At 24.1% G+C, this 22,998-nt stretch overlaps 1 protein-coding gene across 10 annotated transcripts in view; it reads left to right on the plus strand.

Moving 5' to 3' along the window:
• Nucleotides 1-22,998, plus strand: part of LOC122498227 (neurexin-1) — a 413,730-nt gene that overhangs the window by 346,423 nt on the left and 44,309 nt on the right. For all 10 annotated transcript variants that reach the window (XM_043605873.1, XM_043605868.1, XM_043605865.1 and 7 more), the window contains 2 exons: nt 21,153-21,446; nt 22,580-22,758. In XM_043605873.1, coding sequence (XP_043461808.1) covers nt 21,153-21,446; nt 22,580-22,758 — 473 coding nt within the window. The remainder of the gene's footprint in view (nt 1-21,152; nt 21,447-22,579; nt 22,759-22,998) is intronic.

Consider the following 22,998-nt stretch of genomic DNA (forward strand, 5'->3'; position numbering starts at 1 on the left):
AATAGTAGAATTTTTCACAGGAATTCAATTATATTTTCAAATATTTTAATAAAATTTTGTTCGAAAGAAATGAATTATTTTAATTAAATTTTTTTTGGAAATAATTCAATTATTCTTTTAGATTTTAATAAAATTCTTCCCAAGAATTTAATATTATTAATATAAATAATTCTTCGGAAGAATTCAATTATTAAAGATAAATAACAAAATTATTCCCGAAAATTCAATTACTTTGAGGCATTTTAATAAAATTCTTTGCAAAATTCAATTATATTTTAAAAAATTCTAATAAAATCGTTCGCAAGAATTTAATTATTTTCATAAATAATAAAATAAAAATAATAAAATTTTTTTAAAAATTTAAATAAAGTGATCGTTTCGTGACATACTCTGCAATTAATTTTGATGCGACTGCAAATGAAAATTTCAAGAAGGAATTGAAAAGTAGAGCAACTGAATTTTTAATTCTTAACCACCACGTTTATTCATCAATTAAATTTGTTATAAATTAAAAATATATTGAATCACAATTATATTTATGAACTACATTTTATTATTTATTTTACTTTCTTGAATTTCTGTTTCATAACCCTAGCGACAAATTCGATCGAATATTTATAAGAAACGATTCTCTCCTTTCTTGAAAAGAAACGTTATTTTCCGTATTTGAATAAATAATTTTTATTTTTAAATTAAATAAAAAAAAATATTTAAAAGAATAATGTTACTTAGTGTTTAAGTTGAGTAAATAAATAAAATTAAATTAAATAAAGATGAAAATGAAATAAAAAATTTAAAAACTCTAATTTACGATCGAAAAAAGAAAAAAAGGAAAAGAATTTACAGAAATCAGAAAGAGAAATGAAGAATAAATAGGATTAACAATATTGCAATTCTGAATCCTTCGCCACACGCAGTTTTGTTAAAACTCGCAAAGTGAAAAGTTACTTTCCTAACATGCTTTCTTGAAGCACTCTAAATACCCAAGTAACTTTTTTTTCTCCCTCCGGCTAAGAAGCAACGTTGAAAGCAAAAAAAAAAAAAAAAGAAGAAAAAAAAATTCTTATAAACCGAATGAACTGGTGATTTTTTCATTAAAAAGTAAAAAAAATGTTTGCACTTGCTAATAATGTACAAGTTACGAAAACTGATTTCCGGAAGAAAAAAAGAAGCAAAAAAAAAATAATTATTAAAAAGAAACTAATAGTTAATAAATTTTTTTTTAATTAATTATTTTTATAATAATAATTATCTTTTTGTTATACAGTCAACCAAAAATTATTTTTGAATTAAACATAACTATTTTGATTCATTGCATAATAAGTTTGATTCAATAAAAATTAAGTTTTTTGGAATAAAAAGAATAAATAAATACTAAAAAAAAATAAAAATAAGATATAAACAAAAATAAAATAATAAGGTAAATAAAAAGAAATTAATTAAAAAAAAAAAGTTAACTGAAAAGTAGTAAAAAAAATTAACTCACTGCTTGCTGACTGATATTAGCGAGTGCATTCCGAACGTCAGGCGATTTATGTATTTTTAATCTGGATCCTCAGTTTTTGTATAGAAAATTAACTAAAAATTAGAAAAAAGATTCATTTTTTTAATAGAAAATTAACTAAAAAATATTTTTAAAAAACATTTTTCAGAATAAGGAAAATAATTAAATAAAATTGAAATATTATTGTCGAAAAGATTAAAATGTTTACTGGAAATAAAATTTAAATAAAATTTAAACTAAAAATATATTTGTAAATATCAAAATAATATTGAATTCTAATATAGTTAGAAAATTTAGGAAAATACTTTCATCCCTTCACTTTTCTTGTTTTCCTGGGAAATTTAGCCTTGAAGTGGCTCAAATTTCACGAGGGTAAAAAAAATTTTCCACAAAGGCAGAATTTTACTAACCTTGAATTTCTATTGGTTCCTTATAGTCAAGTAGAAGGAGGGAGGGGCTTGGGAAAAATTTATGCCTCTCTAATGTTCCTGCGACCCTTCGATAATAGCCTTCAACTTCTATTTTCCACAAAGGAAAAGCAAAAATGCAGACGCAAAAAAAATTGGAGGGGGGAGGTCTAAGGGTTCGAAAAATCTTCTTCGACATTCTAGTATCCTAATTCAAATGTTTACAAAAAGAAACATTATTAACCACAACAATGGACTTTATTTTTTAACATCATGTCACTGTGAATGCCAACAACTCTATTTTCCTCTGTTCAGTCTATAGAAAATTTTTCTAATTTATCACCATTTCCCCCACTTTTTCTCTTACTGTAAAACAGGAAATCTTCCATTCTTCACTCAATTTCTTCTTTATTATTTTTAACACTAATTTTAACACTAATATTTAACACTACCATTTTAATTTTTTAATTTTAATTTTTGATTGTAAATTTAATTTTTCAATTTTGAAAAAATTTTGAAATTTTTGAATTTAAATTTATTTCAATTAAGTATTTTAATCGAAATGTTAGTTTACAAATAAAAATACTTCGGGGGATTCTACTTCTAGTTCTAAATTCTCCTGTTTTCCTGCTAGAAAAAACCTTGAGTCAAATTTTTTGAGATAAAATCTTCTTTTTCTTGGGGATGACGCCTGACCTTGACTATTGTAAATACTACGACGACCATAATACCTGACAGAACCCTAAGAACCATTCAATTTTCAATGGGTCCTTTTAAGTTCGACTATTCGAATATTTTAAAATCTATATAGTCACTGCAATAAAAACAGACTTCGCACTGGATATTTAAATTCTAATTCAAATAATTGAATTCTTGAGAAATTTTTATTATTCATGAAAAGAATTGAATTCTTACGAAGAATATTACAAAATTTTGTTTAAATAATTGAATTCTATTTGGAAAGTTTATGAAAATAGTAGACATTGAAAATCATTGAATTGCGAAAAGATTTTAAAAATAATTAAATTTTACAAAGAATTCAATTAAAATTTTTAAGAATAATTGAATGTTGGTGTGGCATTTTAATAACTTTTTTCAAAAATAATTGAATAACAAAAAATTTGATTATTTATGAAAATAACTAAATTCTTGCGAACGATTTTATTAGAATTTCTTTAAATAATTGAATTTGCAAGAAGACAATTTTTACTTTTAAAAATAATTGAATTCTTGTGATGAATATTGTTATTTATGAAAATAATTGAATGTTGCAAAGAATTTTAATTAAAATGCCTCAAAATAATTGAATTTTCGGGAACTATTTTGTTATTTATCTTTAATAATTGAATTCTTTCAAAGAATTATTTATGAAAATAATTGAATTCTTAGGAAGAACTTTATTAAAATCTAAAAGAATAATTGAATTATTTCCAAAAAATTTAATTAAAATTGTATTTAAAATAATTGATTTCTTTCGAAAAATTTTATTAAAATATTTGAAAAGAATTGAATTCCTGTAAATGATTCTAATATTGTTGTAAATAATTAAATTCTTCCAAAGAATTTTTAAAAACATTTTTTTTAAATAATTGATTTTTTCGAGGAATTAAAATTAAGTTTTTCAGAATAATTGCATTTTTCAAGCAATTCCTATAAAATTGTATTAAAAAGAATTGAAATCCGCGCAGCGATAAATTTTATTATTTATGAAAATAGCTGAATAGTTACTAAGAATTTTATTAAAATTTTCAAAAATAATTGAATTACTGAGAAGAATTTTATTATTTATGAAAATAATTGTAATATTGCGAATTTTATCAAACATTTTTTTAAATAATTGAATTTCCATGAAAAATGATATTATAATTGAAAGTAATTGAATTATTATGAAGAATTTAATAAAAATTTAGTTAAATACTTGATTTTTTAGAAATTTTTTTGAAAATGCTATTCTACATTAATTGAATTCATGTGGTAATTTTATTATGTATGAAAATAATTGAATTATTTCGAACGATTTTATTAGAATTTTTTAAAGTAATTGAATTTCAAAAGAAATTAATTACTTTTAAAAATAATTCAATTCTTGTGATAAATATTGTTATTTATGAAAATAATTAAATTATTGAGAAAAATTTTATTAAATTGTTTAAAAAGAATTGAATTTTTATGAAAAATTATGTTATTTTTGAATATAATTGAATTCTTCATAAGAATTTTATAAACATTGTTTTAAATAATTCATCTTTTTTGAAATAAACCTAATAAATATTGTGGAAATTTTATTTTAAATAATTGAATTCTCGCGGAAAACTTTATTTATGAAAATAATTGAATTTTGCAAAGAATTTTATTAAAATGCCTCAAAATAATTGAATTTTTGGAAATAATTTTGTTATTTATCTTTAATAATTGAATTCTTTTGAAGAATTATTTATATGTTAATAATTGAATTCTTAAGAAGAATTTTATTTAAAACTAAAAGAATAATTGAATTATTTCAAACAAAATTTAATTAAAATAATTCATTTCCTTCGAATAACTTTATTAAAATTTAAAATTTTTAAAAATAATTGAATTCCTGAGAAGAATTTTATTATTTATGAATATAATTGAATTTTTGAGAAAAATTTTATTAAAATTTTTTTAAAAAAAATTGAATTTCTTTGAAAAATTTTATTATTTTTGAAAATAATTGAATTCTTTATAGGAATTTTTATAAACATTGTTTGAAATAATTAATTTTTTCGAAATATAAATAAATATTATAAAAATTTTATTTTAGATAATTGAATTCTTCTGGAAATATTTATCTGTGAAAATAAGTGAATTTTTCCATTAATTAATTTAAAATAGTATTAAAAATCATTGAAATTCATCGATGAGTTTTATTATTTATGAATATAATTGAATTCTTGCTTAGAATTTTATCAAAAATTATTTTAAAAAATGGAATGAATTCTTTTGCGAAATTTAGTAAAATACTATATAGATATTGAAAATAATTGAATTTCGAATATTTTTTGAAAATAATTGAATCGTTTTAAAGAATTTTATTATAAGTTTTTCGAATAGTTTTTTGATTTCTAGTATTAGCGAATTTAAAGTAGTAGAAATTCTGAAAAAAAACCGAAATAGTAGCTTTTAGTGACTGAAATCTAAAAAAAACATCTAAATAATAGCATAAAGTAAAAAAAGGTAGTAAATAGTAGGCTTTAGTAGATTATTGCAAAGCCAAGAAGGAAAATTGAATCCACTATTTTTTGTCTTACTTTTTGTCCAAAAAAAAAACTATAAATAAGTTCATTAAAACCATTAAAACGATTACAAATTTAACAGATGCGCTACATAACCTCAAAAAGTTAACTTTAATTAACTTCTATAAGTTTTTCAAGATAATTTTAAAACTATTTCTCTCATTTCTCTTAAAATATCTTAAAAAAGTGTACCTATATTATTAGAAAATAAATTTTTATTTACTTAAACTCGAAAATATTAATTTCATAAGTTTTTACAAACTATCGTTCAAAACGTGTTTAAAAAAGAAATTTTTATTAAAAATCGAAAAGGAAAAAAAAAATAAAGACCGAAAACATTAGCACCCTTAAGAAGCAAACTTCCCCCTGCATTCTGCTTCCCTGGTTGAAAACACATTAGATAAACCTATACTTGGGGTGCGATGTGTCCAACCCTCTATTTATAGAATTTGGAAAAATCCGGATCTCCTAAATCCCTTCTACCTTCATTGTGTTCCTACTGTCCTAATAATAACCGCGTTACAAAAACTTGCAGTCGGATTATTTTACAACCCCTATATACTTGACTTTGTTGTACCCAACCTCAAAAAAATCTTCTCTAACCTTCCTTCTAACTTTCAATATTTTCCTACTTTCCTAATGAGAATATTCAAGAAAACGAAGCTTTCTAAAAAACTAAGCGCATCTTCTTTTGTATACATAGGGATGATGGTGGTCTTTAGAAAATTATTTTTTATTTTTTTACTGTTACTGTTACAAATTGGCCCCATTTGGACAGTAATGCCTTTGATTACATTGTATTAAAAAAACAATACTTTCAAATTATAAACAATAATTATGAATGGAGAAAAGAAATAAAATACAAAATAATACTCTTCTTTTTCTCATATTTGATGACAAAGAGAACTTTTATAGCTCGCTTTTATCAAATTATAAAAACTGTCTAACGTTCTACTTGCCTGTTAACAATAACATATGAACTTTGCTATTCTAAACCCCCTGATGACATTTGAAAATAGTTGTGTCTAAAATTCTTCTTTTTAAGTCCTACCCTCCTAATAGCAAGTTCCAAAAAAGATGCTTCAATTCCCCAAGCAATAGGTGAATTCTCGGTATTGTCTGTTGTGTGGAAATTTTCTACTTTCCTAGTAACAATTGCGACACCAAATGACACTAAAATCAAATATTGAAAAATGAAAAAAAAAATTTATTTAACCCCATAATGAATATGGTTTTGAAAAAGTACAATTCAAATTCATGGGGTTTGGAAAATATTCTCGAACTTCTAGATGGTTCTAGTCTCCTAGTAATGGTTGAACTTTGTTCCGTGTTTTACTAGAGAAATACTTATGGAAAGGGCAATTTTTTTTATGATATCAACTATTGGATTTTATGAGACGGATTTCTGTAAATTAAAAGCAGAATTGATAACAAATTTTTTACGGATGAACCACTTCAAAATTAATAACAAACAAAAAAATGTTTTCATACTATTTTTAAAATTATTATCAACAGTATAACAATTTTAATTAAAAAAAAAAAAAAATTGGCAAAGAAAATTACAATTTGAGCAAAAAAATTACATTTTGGATAAAAAATTTCAATGTAGGCCAAAAAATACAATTTTAATAAAAGAAATTATAAATTAGGCAAAGAAAATTACAATTTAGGTAAAAAATTACATTTAGACCAAAAAAATTACAAATTGGTCAAAGAAAATTACAATAATTTCGGCAAAAAAGTTATATTTTTGATAAAAAAAAAAAGTTTCAGTTTAGGGAAAAATGTAACAATTTTGACAAAAAAATACAATTTTAATTAAAAAAAATTACAATTTAGTCAAAGAAAATTACAAGATTTAGAGAAAAAATTATATTAGACCAAAAAAATTACATTTTTGATAAAAAAAAAGTTACAATTTAGGCAAAAATGTAACAATTTAGACCAAAAAGTTACAATTTTAATAAAAAAAATTACAAAGTGGGCAAAGAAAATTATACTATTTAGTTTAAAAGAAAACTAAAATTTTGTCCAAAAAATTTATAATTTTGACAAAAAAATACAATTTTAATTTTAAAAAATTACAATTTGGTCAAAGAAAATTACAATATTTAGGGAAAAAATTGCATCTAGACCAAAAAAGTTACAATTAAGTTTAAAAGAAAACTAAAATGTTGTCAAAAAAAATTTATAATTTTGACAGAAAAATACAATTTTAATAAAAAGAAATTACAATTTAGCAAAGAAAATTACAATATTTAGGAAAAAAGTCACATTTAGACCAAAAAATTACAATTTTGAAGCAAAAATGTATCAGTTCAGACCAAAAAATAACAATTTTAATAAAAAAAAAAAATTACAAATTGGGCAAAGAAAATTACAATTTAGGCGAAAGAAATTTACTTCTCGACCAGAATAAATACATTTTTTTCTTCGTTTTTTCCCCTCTATAAAATGTCTTTAACAAAACTTTTCATTGGTTTTCGAAAATAATTCTCTAAAGACGCAGCAGAGTGAAGTAAAGACACAAAGGACAACATTCCCAAAAGGAAAGCAGATACCTGTGAAGTAAACTTCACTAAAATTGGAAACGCCCTTAAATACTTTACACAACTTTCAAATATATCCTGTTCCCCTGATAAAATTTACTTCATAAAAAAACTTCACTCAAAAATAATTGTGTATAGCTAAAAAAAAAACTCCAACATAATATACAGAATCTTCCAAATTAGAAATTTACTAAAAAAAAATTCTCCCTTTGAAATGAAGATTAAAAAAGTAGCAAAGCACAAAAGAGTTATTAAACCTCATTTTTTTTAAAGAGATTTAAAAATTTCTTTTTAACTTTTTTATATTTTCTATCTTATAAGAATAAAAAAGTAAATCATCAAAAAGTGTTTTCTACTTTAATTTTTAATAACTTTTTAAAAATAAATTATAAATATATAATACTATTATATAATATATAATAAAATTAAATTTTCTTCTCATAAAAAAATAAGATATAAATAAAGTAAGAAAACCAAAATTAGTAAAATAAAATTTAAAAAAGTTAATGAAAAAAATCCAATAAGAATTAAGTAGAATTTTAATATTTTTCAAGTTTGCAAAACATTTAAAAGTCTAAATTTTCATCAACTGGAACACTAGAAATTTAATAATTTTCCAATAAATACTTTTGATATACAATTCCCTGACTTTTTCACTGAATTTATTCTACAACTGGCAAAGATGAATAAAATTTTCCATAAAATTTCCAACTTTCAAATATCTTATACGAGCCTAATAACTGAAGACTTCACGAAGACATCAGCTGTGACTTGGAAAACTTCCTATTGTCAGAGTATTTTAACACCTGAGACGAACTACTTTCTTTTCATTCTTTTTTTCTAGATCGGAAACCTTCTTTCACTGCTGCTATCCTTTTCAAAATTAATTTTCATTCGTTAAATAAATAATTAGATGATTTATATGAACAATATTCAATGTTCTCAATAATTTCTCTCCCACTATTTAAGCATTCTTTTTCTATTTTTCCTAATTAATACTACATCGATGCTATAAAAAAAATTCCATTCAACTCTTAACAATTCCTTTTCTTTTAATTTCTCTCTTTCATGTATAATAAGTATTTTTTATTTTTTAAAAAATATTTAATTAAATATTTATTTATTGTCCATTAACAATAATGTATCTATTAGCATTTCCAATTTTCTTAAAAAATAAACCAAAATTTAATTTCTTTTCAAGTATTTTTTTTAACACAAGTCAACAAATAGAAAGTTGCTCAGTATTTCTTAAATACATTCAAACCTATTTGTACAAAATTTTTTTTGATTTACAATAAATAAAAAGAGGGTTTTAACAAAAAACAATTCCAACATTAAAAAAAAATTAATTATTTTTAAAAATAGTGGAAGAGTGATGATTCATCTCACAAACGAAATAGTTGGGCTTTGCGTTAAAGGATAGAAGAATTATAAGATATTTTAAGAAATATTTCCTGTTTTGTTTACTTTTTAAGGTTTCCCTGGCGATAACACAATTTCTAAACATATACTTGCAAACTTAAAACTTTATGGAAAATATTGTAAAAATACTTTTAAGAAAACAATTTTTATTATCTATCAGCATCAAATGACTAATAATTGTGGGTATTGTAATCCATGTTCAAGATTTAACAAAGATTTAAATAGACGCATTTCCCCTTCAACAATGTCAGACAACAAGAAAATATCAAACTTATAACAGCTTTTTTGTAAGACTACAAGAACAGAGTTGATTCTGCACTCAAACGGAACAGTTAACTTTTCGTCAAAGTATAAAAAAATGATGAAGTTCATAGGCATGACATTTGGTCTTGTACTATTTAGTGTAACTTTTGTGGGTGTGGCAGGAAGGAGTAATTACATTTCTGGATTAATAAGATACCTGAAAGAAAAATCAAAACTCCACCAGGTAATGTTTATAATTGATGATCAATTTCTTGCAAATGCAGAATCCAATGCTAACGCACAACTTATTGATGATGTTTCTAATCACTTTCCATCATTGAGCATAAGTTTACGTAACGCAAAAGATGATTTGGAAAAGTACTTTTCATTACATCTGCAAATTCCTAGAAGAACGACGCTGTTTATTTTCATTCTCAATGTATCTGGAAAGGATATTCAATTTCATTTAAAGGCTGTTTTTAAAAAGCTATGGATTCTCTCCCATAGACATTCATTCCCCAAGTGTTTAATCAACTTCTGTAATGAAAGAAAGGCTCATTCCTATGATGATATGCTAAAATTACTATGGCACAGTGACATCGTAGACGTTTCTATACTGGAAAGTTTGGTTCAAAATCGAACATGGCAAACAGCGGATGTGACACAGCGGATTCACAGAATCAATCTTTTTGCAAAGAAATATGCAAGACAGAAAGTTGAGCCACGAACAAAATGGTTTCCAAACAAACTATTGAACCTCCACGGGCAACGTATAAAATTAATGTTGCCTACCAACAATGGTAAAGTTGAGAAAGGAAAATTAACTGAAATCAAAAAATTCAGCAACTATATTATGCAATCAATCCGTTGCAAAATTACAATTCTAACCATTGACAAAATTATATATGAAACATTTCTAGAAAAAATAAAAGCAGAAATGACGTTAGATGCAGTGACATTCAAAAAAATAAATAATACTATTAATAGTATACCAATGCGTATCTTGATGTATAGTACAGTAAAGGCAGTCATTCTAAATGTAAGAAGCAAAACTCGAAGTGTTGAAGTCTCTGAGGAAATGATTTACATGATAGTTGCAACAACTGTTGCTATTGCTGCCATTAGAATTGCAGCTTTGTTGCTACGATTTGAAAGAAACACTTGGAACACGTTCAGCATCAGTCAAATCATAATGGGAATGTCCGTAGTCAACGAACCAAGAAAATCAGCAGAGAGAATAGTTTTTGGTGCCTTCATGTTGAGCAGCATGGTCTACTCTGGTTACTTGTTCTCAGTGATTTTGGACATCAATTTCCGAAAAACATCTCAAATTTCAACTCTCGAGGAACTGCTAGACTCTTCATTGACGCCAGTGATCAATCCCTTCATAAATGAGACAATGTTAAACAGTCCTCTCGTTCAGGTTCGAAAACTAGCCTTAAAATCGGTTGTCATACCTGGTAATGGATTAAGCTACGATTGTTTACAATACTTAATCAAAAACGGAAACGTTACTTGTATATTGGTCGATGCTGAAACTACAGTGAAAGCGATTAATAGTAAAACTGAAGAGTTTGGTTTTAAAATACTACAGGAATCTGTAGCGTATTTCTCAAGTACTTTTATTACAAGGAGTTATTCACCTTTAAAAGATCGTTTTAGCCAAATAATTTTGAAAGCCTTCGATCACGGTTTACTGCAAAAATTAGTGTTGCCTGGTTACAAGCTAGAAAAAAGAGAAGTTCCAACGAATCCAGAAATAATTGAAAAGGAAAAATTGCTATTAGTTCTCTTCTACGTGCTGAGCACTGGATACACTCTGGCAATAATCGTTCTTGTAGCAGAAATTTTAATCAATTTTATTAGCAGCAAAGCACAGTTTTTCTTCAGATTCTCAAATTGAGATACATTTTCTAAAGTTGCATCGCAACAATTTGATACAGTTAATGGTTTTAAATTGCGATGCTCAGAAATTTGTGATGAACAAAAGAATTTGAGTAAATTGTTTAAACTTTTTTCAAACAAAAAAAAATTGTGCCTGCATATCGTCTAATGAAAACATTGACAGATAAGATTATTTTTTGGAAAGTAAATGTCAAAAAAATCTTGTTTTCCGCATGATGATTGTTTAGAATTTCTGTACACTTAAACTTCAACACAGTTTAATTGTTCTAAAAGTAGTAAACGAGTGTAAATTCTCCTTGCAAACAAAACATTTGACTTGCCATTAAGAGATAAAAGAATTAATTCTACTGCAATGTATAACATTTTTATTCTTTGATGAATAATGATACATCAACATATTTTTGACGTTCTTATCTCAAGAACATTGAATTTGAGTAAAATAATTAAATGAATATATGTATTAATTAACGTAAATTTTCCATATTATTTTACAAGAGCTCTATTGAATTTTCTTTCTGATAAAGTAACAAAATTTATTATAAATAATATTATTCTTCACTATATCACGTTTGTAGGTTGGAAGTTTATTACATAAACATATGTCTGTAATAATAGATTGTCAAATAAAGTCTATAATTAAATTAAACGAAATCCTTTGCTTCATCCATTATCTTGCAAATTTATTTCTTTTTTTAATTTCCCATATTTTTTTTATTCCTTTTATTACTTATTTATATGATTACTTTTTATGGAATTTTTTAGCCATTTATTTTAAAATATATATTTATAAATATGAACAGTAAATCACTCTTATTTATAAGGTTTTTGTGATACTATATACAAATTTCTTGTTATTTTTATAGGTCTGACTAAGAACTATATATTTTTTACTATATAGTATACTAACATAAAAATAATTTAAAACAACTTTTGACAGAAATTGCTGTACTCTTGTACGAAATAATAAATGACGAGAGCAAATTAAGTAGCAAAAATCATTTTTAATCAGACTGATGACTTTTATGTAATAAATTTGATAAGTCTGACTTCAAACGATTTTCACTATACCTATATACAAATAAAATCAAAGTCCTTTAGCCCTCACGTGCTCGACTGAGATGCTCTATTTTTTTATAAAAAAGTATTTTTATACAATCGTCATCAAATTAGACTTGGTTACGTAATATAATACATCGTTTTATCCATTTCAAATAATTTTTTACTTATAAAACACTGATAAATTATCTTCTTGGTCAAACTTAATTTTATCCAGAATTATATTAAATTTAAAAACGCAATTCCGTAAAAGAATTCTTTAGTTTTTGTTTTCATAAATGAATATGTTTGATACACATAAATAAAAAAAATTCTGTGGCTGAAGTAATTTTGAAATCAATATTAATTGATTTTTCAGTAATCGATAGTAAAAAATATACAACTTTTTGCACCTGATCCAATGCCTTGAACTTTTGCAACTATTTTTAAAGAAGTAATAACAAAAAATTGTAAAAAGTTATACTTTAAAGCGTCAAATTTAGTTTATAACATTTTTTACAGAAAATAATTAATAAAAATGAAATTTAGACAAATTGGCAGGGGATCGAACACATTAACTTAAAAATAGAGCGAAATCGATTTCACTACTAACAGATTAACAACTAATTAAGAGGAAATCAAGTAGTAAAAATCATTTTTACTCGGGCCTCCGATTTTTATAATTTACAAAGGTCTGACTAAAAACACTTTTTACTACTTTCAATAAAATTAAAGTTGTTTAGTGTGACGTCTGACGGAAATCACATCTATTATTAACAAAATCATATAAGTAAAAAACGAGCAAATCAAATAGGAAGATAAACTTTTAGTTAGACAAACGATTTTTCAGAAAAAAAATGCACATAAAAGTCGTCTAAGAAATGCTGATGTGTATAAGAATATTTTACGAAAATTCGCATGCATATATTATTAAGAATTACAACTCTCAACATTAAAAAAAATTTAATTTTTCTAACAGTGGAAAGAGTGATGATTCATCCCACAAACGAAACAGAGTTGGCTTTGAGTTAAAGGATAAAAGAATTTTAAGATATTTTAAGAAATACTTCATTCTTTGTATACTTTTTAAGGTTTCCCTGGTGATAACACAATTTCTATACAAATACTTGCGAACTTAAAAATTCTTCTACCTTTATAATTTTACCTTCAAAATGATACTATCTATACTTAAGAAATAAAAGAAAAATGTCAAATTTAATTGTAAAAAATACAGATTACTTTTGGATAAGGTAACAGAAGATGTTTGTCTATTATTCAAAACTAACAATAATACACGATCGTAGGAAATGATTATGCTGAAATATAACAAACTTGTCTGATTGTAAATGATAAACAATTGTGAATTTTCAAACATTATGGAAAATATTGTAAAAATAATTTTAAAAAAAGCAATTTTTATTATCTTTCAGTATCAAATGACTAATAATTGCGAGTATTGTAGGCCTTGTTCAAGAATTAGCAAACTGAAATAGATGCATTTCCCCTTCAACAATGTCAGACAACAAGAAAATATCAAACTTATAACAGCTTTTTTGTAAGACTACAAGAACAGAGTTGATTCTGCACTCAAACGGAACAGTTAACTTTTCGTCAAAGTATAAAAAAATGATGAAGTTCTTAGGCATTACATTTGGTCTTGTACTCTTTAGTGTAATTTTTGTGGGTGTGGCAGGAAGGAGTAATTACACTTCTGGATTAATAAGATACCTGAAAGAAAAATCAAAACTCCACCAGGTAATGTTTATAATTGATGATCAATTTCTTGCAAATGCAGAATCCAATGCTAACGCACAACTTATTGATGATGTTTCTAATCACTTTCCATCATTGAGCATAAGTTTACGTAACGCAAAAGATGATTTGGAAAAGTACTTTTCATTACATCTGCAAATTCCTAGAAGAACGACGCTGTTTATTTTCATTCTCAATGTATCTGGAAAGGATATTCAATTTCATTTAAAGGCTGTTTTTAAAAAGCTATGGATTCTCTCCCATAGACATTCATTCCCCAAGTGTTTAATCAACTTCTGTAATGAAAGAAAGGCTCATTCCTATGATGATATGCTAAAATTACTATGGCACAGTGACATCGTAGACGTTTCTATACTGGAAAGTTTGGTTCAAAATCGAACATGGCAAACAGCGGATGTGACACAGCGGATTCACAGAATCAATCTTTTTGCAAAGAAATATGCAAGACAGAAAGTTGAGCCACGAACAAAATGGTTTCCAAACAAACTATTGAACCTCCACGGGCAACGTATAAAATTAATGTTGCCTACCAACAATGGTAAAGTTGAGAAAGGAAAATTAACTGAAATCAAAAAATTCAGCAACTATATTATGCAATCAATCCGTTGCAAAATTACAATTCTAACCATTGACAAAATTATATATGAAACATTTCTAGAAAAAATAAAAGCAGAAATGACGTTAGATGCAGTGACATTCAAAAAAATAAATAATACTATTAATAGTATACCAATGCGTATCTTGATGTATAGTACAGTAAAGGCAGTCATTCTAAATGTAAGAAGCAAAACTCGAAGTGTTGAAGTCTCTGAGGAAATGATTTACATGATAGTTGCAACAACTGTTGCTATTGCTGCCATTAGAATTGCAGCTTTGTTGCTACGATTTGAAAGAAACACTTGGAACACGTTCAGCATCAGTCAAATCATAATGGGAATGTCCGTAGTCAACGAACCAAGAAAATCAGCAGAGAGAATAGTTTTCGGTGCCTTCATGTTGAGCAGCATGGTCTACTCTGGTTACTTGTTCTCAGTGATTTTGGACATAAATTTCAGAGAAGCACCTCAAATTTCAACTCTCGAGGAACTGCTAGACTCTTCATTGACGCCAATGCTGGACCCCTTCATAAATGAGACACTGTTAAACAGTCCTCTCGTTCAGGTTCGAAAACTAGCCTTAAAATCGGTTGTCATACCTGGTAATGGATTAAGCTACGATTGTTTACAATACTTAATCAAAAACGGAAACGTTACTTGTATATTGGTCGATGCTGAAACTACAGTGAAAGCGATTAATAGTAAAACTGAAGAGTTTGGTTTTAAAATACTACAGGAGTCTATCGCGTATTTCCCAAATACTTGGATCACAAGGAGCTTTTCACCTTTTAAAGATCGTTTTAACGAAATAATTTTAAAAGCCTTCGATCACGGTTTACTGCAAAAATTAGTGTTGCCTGGCTACAAGCTAGAAAAAAGGAAAGTTTTAACAAATCCAGAAATAACTGAAAAGGAAAAATTGCTATTAGTTCTCTTCTACGTGCTGACCACTGGATACACTCTGGCAATAATCGTTCTTGTAGCAGAAATTTTAATCAATTTTATTAGCAGCAAAGCTCAGTTTTTCTTTAGATTCTCAAATTGAGATCTTTTACTGCATATGCTAAAGTTGCATCGAAAGAATTCGATACAGTTAATGTTATTCCTCAGAAGATTGTATGATGAACAAAACAATTTTGGTAAATTGTTTAAACTTGTTTCAAACAAAAAAAAATGTGCCTCCATATCGTCTAATAAAAACATTGACAGATAAGATTATTTTTCGGAATTAATCTTCCTGAAAGTGAATGTCAAAAAAATCCTGTTTTCTTCAAAAAGATTGTCGAAAATTTCTGTACACTTAACCTTCAACAAAGTTAAATTGTTCTAAAAGTAGTGAAAGAGTTTCGATTCCCCTTGCAAACGAAATATTTGACTTATTGTCATAAAGGGGAAAAAAGAATTAATTCTACTGTTAATGTATAACATTTTTATACTTTGGTGATTAATAATGAAACAAAATATTTTTGACGTTCTTATCTCAGGAACATTGAATTCAAGTAAAATAATAGAATAAATATTTGTATTAATTAATTAATGTAAATTTTCAATATTATTTTACAATAGCTTTACTGAAAAAGCATAATATTTGTAACAGAGATAAGTTTCTCTAGAATACCGAAAATAATAATACGACTAAGAACTTCAGTAATACATTATGAAATATGTATAGCTTTTCAACGTGAGGATTTTCTTCTTGTTAAAAATAACAGAATTTATTATAATATTATTCTTCACTATTACATAAGTTTGTAGGTTTGAAGTTTATTACATAAACATATGTCTGTAATAATCGATTGTCAAATAAATTTTATAATTAAATTAAACAAAATCCCTTGCCTCACCTATTATCTTTCAAATTTATTTCTTTTTTTAATTTACCATATTTTTGTATTCTTTTTATTACTTCATTCTATGATTACTTTTTATGGAATTTTTTAGTTTTTTATTTCATAAATATATATTTATAAATATGAATAGTAAATCACTGTTATTTGTTATTAATAAGTTTTTTGTGATTTTCATCAAAGAATATAATTATGAAAGATATAAAGGAATATGTTTGGTACGCATAAATAAAAAAAATTATGCGGCTAAAATAATTTTGAAATCAATATTATAATTGATTTTTCAGTAATCGATAGTAAAAAAAACAACCTTCTGCACCTGATCCAATGCCTTGAACTTTTGCAACTATTTTTAAAGAAATAATAACAAAAAATTGTAAAAAGTTACTTTAAAGCGTCAAATTTATAGTTTATAACATTTTTTACACAAATGAATTAATAAAATTGGAACTTGGTTATTATTATTTATTTTAATTATGAAATTTCAAATAATTTCAATGTAAAACGTATACAATATATAGTATAGTGGAATATACATGGAAAGGTATTTTTCTTTTCAAAGGAACCTAAAATTCAAAGGCTCTGAAAAAAGAAAGGGCGACGTGAAAATAGTTTCACTTCTAAATAATCCTATTATCCTGGGAATCCGATCAACCATAAGGGTTCGATTATCCTATCTCGATTTCACGCAAAGGAAAAATAGAGGGTGCGACCAAAAAAAAAAAAAAAACTTTGATTAAGAAACTTCCTTCATCTTCCTATTCTCCTTGGAAAAAACCCCATATAAAATAAACACAAATACAAAAAGATTATATGTCTGAGATAAATTGTCCCTTGAAGAAAAAATACTCCTCAAAATAAATCTAGTTTCTTTTATATAGAATATAAAATAATTCACATTATTTAAAAAAAATTCTAAAAGAAAAAAACTAAAATAATTTGTATAAATTATTTTTTTTTTAAAGTAGCTTATTTTGCTTGCTTTTAATAATATTTTTATTAACGGATAACCAAAATGAAAATTTTCGAAAATATTGTATAGATCCTACTAATTTCTAGTTTCCTAATAAATACTGTTTCCAGTCAATTTTATAACTTTGCCACTTTGTAGAAAAAAAGGGCAAAAACCGTAACTTTTATATTCTACTTTCCTGGTACAAATTCCGATATGAAAATAAGCATAAAAAATTTGATTTTAGTTGCGAGAAATAAAACTAGATGGCGAGTTAGTCTGAAATATATTTTCTCCCTTTTGTGTTAATTTTTAACATCTTTCAGTAATCGCAGTAAAAATGTTTGATTGTTAATTTTCTTATGATATATTTTATATTAAATTTTCCACGGAGTGATAAATTATACATTTAATACAAATTTTCCAGTTTTGTAAATTTATTTACTTTCAAAATTTATTTTAAAAAAAATTTATTTATTCTCAACTTAAAAATGAGGTAAAACTATATATATTTTTTGGTCAATAGAAAATTTCTATTTATTTCTTTGCAAATATTAAAAGTTTTAAATTTAATAATTTCAGTTAAATTAAGGATAACTTCAATTTAAAATTTATATACATTTTATTTATATATATATGGGAAACATCTCTTTTGCAGTAATTAAACCGAACCCAATTTAAAATTCGTTTGCAACGTAAAACATTTTTTAAAAAAAATAATAATTACACATGGAAATTAAAGAGGAAAAATAAACGCAAAAATGTAAAATCCGAGCGAGTTTGTTTCTTCAGCGTATAAAAATTTTGTTTTTCATATTTTTTTTAACAAATAGAAAAAAATATATATTATATATAAAAAAATGGTAATTAAAAGGGACAAAAAATAAATTCAATTCAAAAAACGAGAATGCAATTAAATAAGTTTTATAATTGTAATTAATAATAATAATAATAATAATAATAATAATAATAATAATAATAATAATAATAATAATAATAATAATAATAATAATTTAATAAATTACTTCAAAGAATTAAAAATTCGAAGATAAATTTTGTAGACCTAAAACTGATTTGTCAAAAATTTTATTTAAAGCCCATTTTATATTAAAAAAATGTTGCTTTTTAAATAAATGTTATATATATTATAAATTTTAAGTAATATAATTTTTATGTCTTGTAAATGTTTGTGTGGCATTTTATTAAATTCTTTTTTAAAAAAATAATTTAATTCCTAAAAAGCATTTTATTATTTATGAAAATAATTAAATTCTTGCGAACGATTTTATTCAAATTTTTTAAAATAATTGAATTTCCAAGAAAAAATTCATTATTTTTAAAAATAATTGAATTCTTGTAATGAATATTTTTATTTATGAAAATAATTGAATTTTGCAAAGAATTTTATTAAAATGCCTCAAAAGTCAAAATATAATTAAATTTTCGGGAATAATTTTGTTATTTATCAACATAATTTATTAAATTATTTACGTAAATAATTGAATTCTTTAAATGAATGTTATTAAAATCTAAAAGAATAATTAAATTATTTCAAAAAAATTTACTAATTAAAATGGTATTTGAAATAATTGATTCTTTTCGAACAATTTTATTAAAATAACTGAAAATAATTGAATTCCTGTGAAAACTTCTAATATTTTTGTAAATAATTGAATTCTTCCAAAGAATTAAAAAAAAATTTTTTTTTTAAATAATAATGTTTTCGAGGAATTAAAATTAAATTTTTAAGAATAATAATGACATTTTTTGAGTTATTCCTGTAAAATATTATTTATGAAAATAATTGAATTATTGAGAGAAATTTTAATAAATTATTTAAAATAATTGTATTTCTAAGAAAAAATTTATTACTTTTAAAAATAATTGAATTCTTCTGATGAATATTGTAATTTATGTAAATAATTAAATTTTGCAAAGAATTTAAAAAAAAACATTTTTTAAAAAATAGATTTTTTTGAGGCATTGAAATGAAATTTTTAAGATTAATAAAATTTTTCAGCAATTCCTGTAACATTGTATTAAAAATAATTGAAATCCTGCGATGAATTTTATTATTTATGAAAATAATTGAATTATTGCAAAAATTTAAAAAGAAATTTTTTTGAAAATAATTGAATTCTTAAGAAGCATTTTATTATTTAAGAAGAAATGAATTATTACGAAAAATTTTATTAATTTTTTCTTTTAAACAATTGAATTCTTAAAAAGCATTTTATTATTTATGACAATATAATTGAATTTTGCAACGAATTTTATTAAAATTCCTCAAAATAATTGAATTTTCGGGAATAATTTTGTTATTTATTATTTTATTATTTATTATTATTATTATTTTATTATTTATTTTATTATTATTTTTTATTATTTATGTTATTATTATTTTTTATTTTATTATTTTATTTTATTTATTTTTTTTATTTATTTATTTTTTTTTTATTTTTAATTTTGTTATTTGTTTTTTATTTTTTTATTTTTTTTTATAATTTAATTCTTGCGAAGAATTATTTATGTAAATAATTGAATTCTAGGGAAGAATTATATTAAAATCTACAAGAATAATTCAATTATTTCAAAAATGTTATTAAAATATTTAAAAATAATTGAATTCTTGTTGAAAATTATAATATTTTTGCAAATAATTGAATTCTTCCAAAGAATTTTAAAAAAAAAACTTTTTTTAAATAATTGATTTTTTGGAAAAATTAAAATTACATTTTTAAGAATAATAATATTTTTTGAGTAATTTCTGGTAAAATTGTATTAAAAATAATTGAAATCCTTCAACTGAATTTTATTTATGCAAATAATTGAATTATTGGAAAAAATTTTATTAAAATTTTCAAGAATAATTGAATTTTTTGCGAAAAATTGGATTATTTTTTTTTTAAAATAATTGAATCCTTAATGAGAATTCTATAAACATTGTTTTAAATAATTAATTTTTTCAAAATATAATAAATATTACGAAAATTTTATTTTAGATAATTGAATTCTTTTGGAAAACTTTATTGGTGAAAATAATTGAATTTTTCGTTTAATTAATTTAAAACAATATTAAAAATAATTGAAATTCTTCGACGAGTTTCATTATTTATAAAAATAATAATTGAATTCTTGATTTTTTTAACAAATTTTTTTTTAAAAAATTGAATTTCCATGAAAATTGTTAATATTAGTGAAAGTAATTGAATTATTGTGAAGAATTGTATAAAAATTCTGTTAAATAATTGATTTTTTCGAAATATTTTTAAAAATGCTATTCTAAATTAATTGAATTCTTGTGGAAATTTTATTATTTTTTTTTGTGGCTAAAATCTAAAAAAAGTACAAACAAAATATGCAACTGTATCAAAAGAGAAGCAATAATCGAGTTTAAAAAAAAACACCTTTTTAAATTCCAAATTGTTCCCTTATTTTACTAATTTGCAGGTTATGTTAGAAATAACTGCATAAGTTTGTTTAAAATTAAAGGAAAATAAATCAAAGGAAGAATGAAAATAGAGGATCCATTTTGACAAAGTTGCATATATATATATATATATATATTTTCCTCGCATCGCATTGTATTTATAAGGATTTGAAAATACCCTATTCCCTCATGATATTTAGTGACGAAAGTTCATGAATAAACAAAATTTCAGGTGGAGTTGAGAAGTCACAATACGCTCAGCTTCCCAAGCACATCAGCAGTCGACATGGATTCGAAGGATGTTTAGCTTCACTTGATCTAAGCGGAGAGAGTCCGGATTTAATAAGCGACGCTGTTGTTCCAAGTTCCTTAGTTGAATCGGGTTGCGAAACAAATGCAAATCAACATCCTGGCAAAAAATGTACACACGACGTTTGCGCGAATCATGGCACATGCGTTCAACAATGGAATAGTTATACATGCGATTGTGATATGACTAGTTTCTCTGGTCCACACTGCAGTGACGGTACGCTAATAATTATATTTATTTATAATATATTTATAAACATTGTGAATTTATTATTTTTATAATATTAAAGTTTTTTTCTTCAAAAGATCGAAAACCATTTTCAATTAGAAATTTTCTATTTTAGTATAAAAACTATTTTGATTTTTCAAATATAATTTCGAAAAAATCCAGTGTGAATAGACATTAAGCCTAAAGGTACATTCACACCTTGTAGTAATTTTTTTTCGAGAATTTTAATTAAAGGTTTTTTTTTATTACCTTGTAATAATTTTTCAAAAATTAAAATTAAGCCTAAAGGTGCATTCACAGCATGTAGAAATTTAAGTGGAAATATTAATTAACCCTAAAGGTGCGTTCATACTTTTTAGTAGTTTCTAGAAAAAATCTAATTAAACCTAAGGGTACATTCACAACTTGCAAGAATTTTATGATAAATATGACTTAAGCGTAAAGGTACATTCACACCTTGAAATACTTTTTTTTAAATAAATTAAATCTAAAGGCACATTCACACCTTGTACTAGTTTTTTAAAAAATCAATTTAAACACTTTCAAGAATTTTATTAGAAATATAAGTTCGGCTTAAAGGTGCATTGACACCTTGCAATATATACTTTTTTAACTTCTATTAAGTCTAAAGGTTCATTCACACCTTGTAATACTTTTTTTTAAATAAATTAAACCTAAAGGCACATTCACACCTTGTACTAGTTTTTAAAAAAATCAATTTAAACACTTTCAAGAATTTTATTAGAAATATAAGTTCGGCTTAAAGGTGCATTGACACCTTGCAATATATACTTTTTTAATTTCTATTAAGTCTAAAGGTTCATTCACACCTTGTAATACTTTTTTTTAAACTAATTTAAGTCTAAAGGTACATTCACACCTTGTAATACTTTTTTTAATAAATTAAACCTAAAGACACTTTCACACCTTGTAGTAGTTTTTTTTTAAATTAAATTAAACATAAGGGTACATTCACAACTTGCAAGAAATTTATTATAAATATAACAAACGTATTATTATTGTTAAAAATCATTTTTTTTAAATTACAAGAGATGAAAAAATCATATTTTTTTGTGGCATTTTTTGTAAAACACAAATCTAATTTTCTTTCTTTTTTGTAGAATCGGTGGCTTATGAATTTGGCTCTGGAAGAGGAATTATCACGTACACATTTCCTTCGGACAGAAGGCCAGAAATGCAAAGGGATACAGTCGCAATGGGATTTGTTACTGGACTCAGTGATGCTGTTGTAGTACGAATAGAATCTGCATCCAGCAACGATTATCTCGAGATCGAAATTGTAATTAAATTTTCGAGTTTTGTTTTCTTTTTTTTAGAAAGAAAATAGAAAAAACATTCTTTCTTTTAAAAAAAAACAATTTTCTACGTTAAGAAAAGAAAAAATTTATATTTTTTTTTTTTGGTAAAAAATTCATATTTTTTTTGTTAAAAAAAGAAATTTTTTTTGATAATTAAACAAAAAAAAAATTAATTCTGTACAAAATAGAAATATAGCACAGAATTTTTTAATCTCAATTAA

This window comes from Leptopilina heterotoma, unplaced genomic scaffold, assembly GCF_015476425.1.
Source record: "Leptopilina heterotoma isolate Lh14 unplaced genomic scaffold, ASM1547642v1 Lhet_144, whole genome shotgun sequence".
NCBI classification, from domain to species: domain Eukaryota; kingdom Metazoa; phylum Arthropoda; class Insecta; order Hymenoptera; family Figitidae; genus Leptopilina; species Leptopilina heterotoma.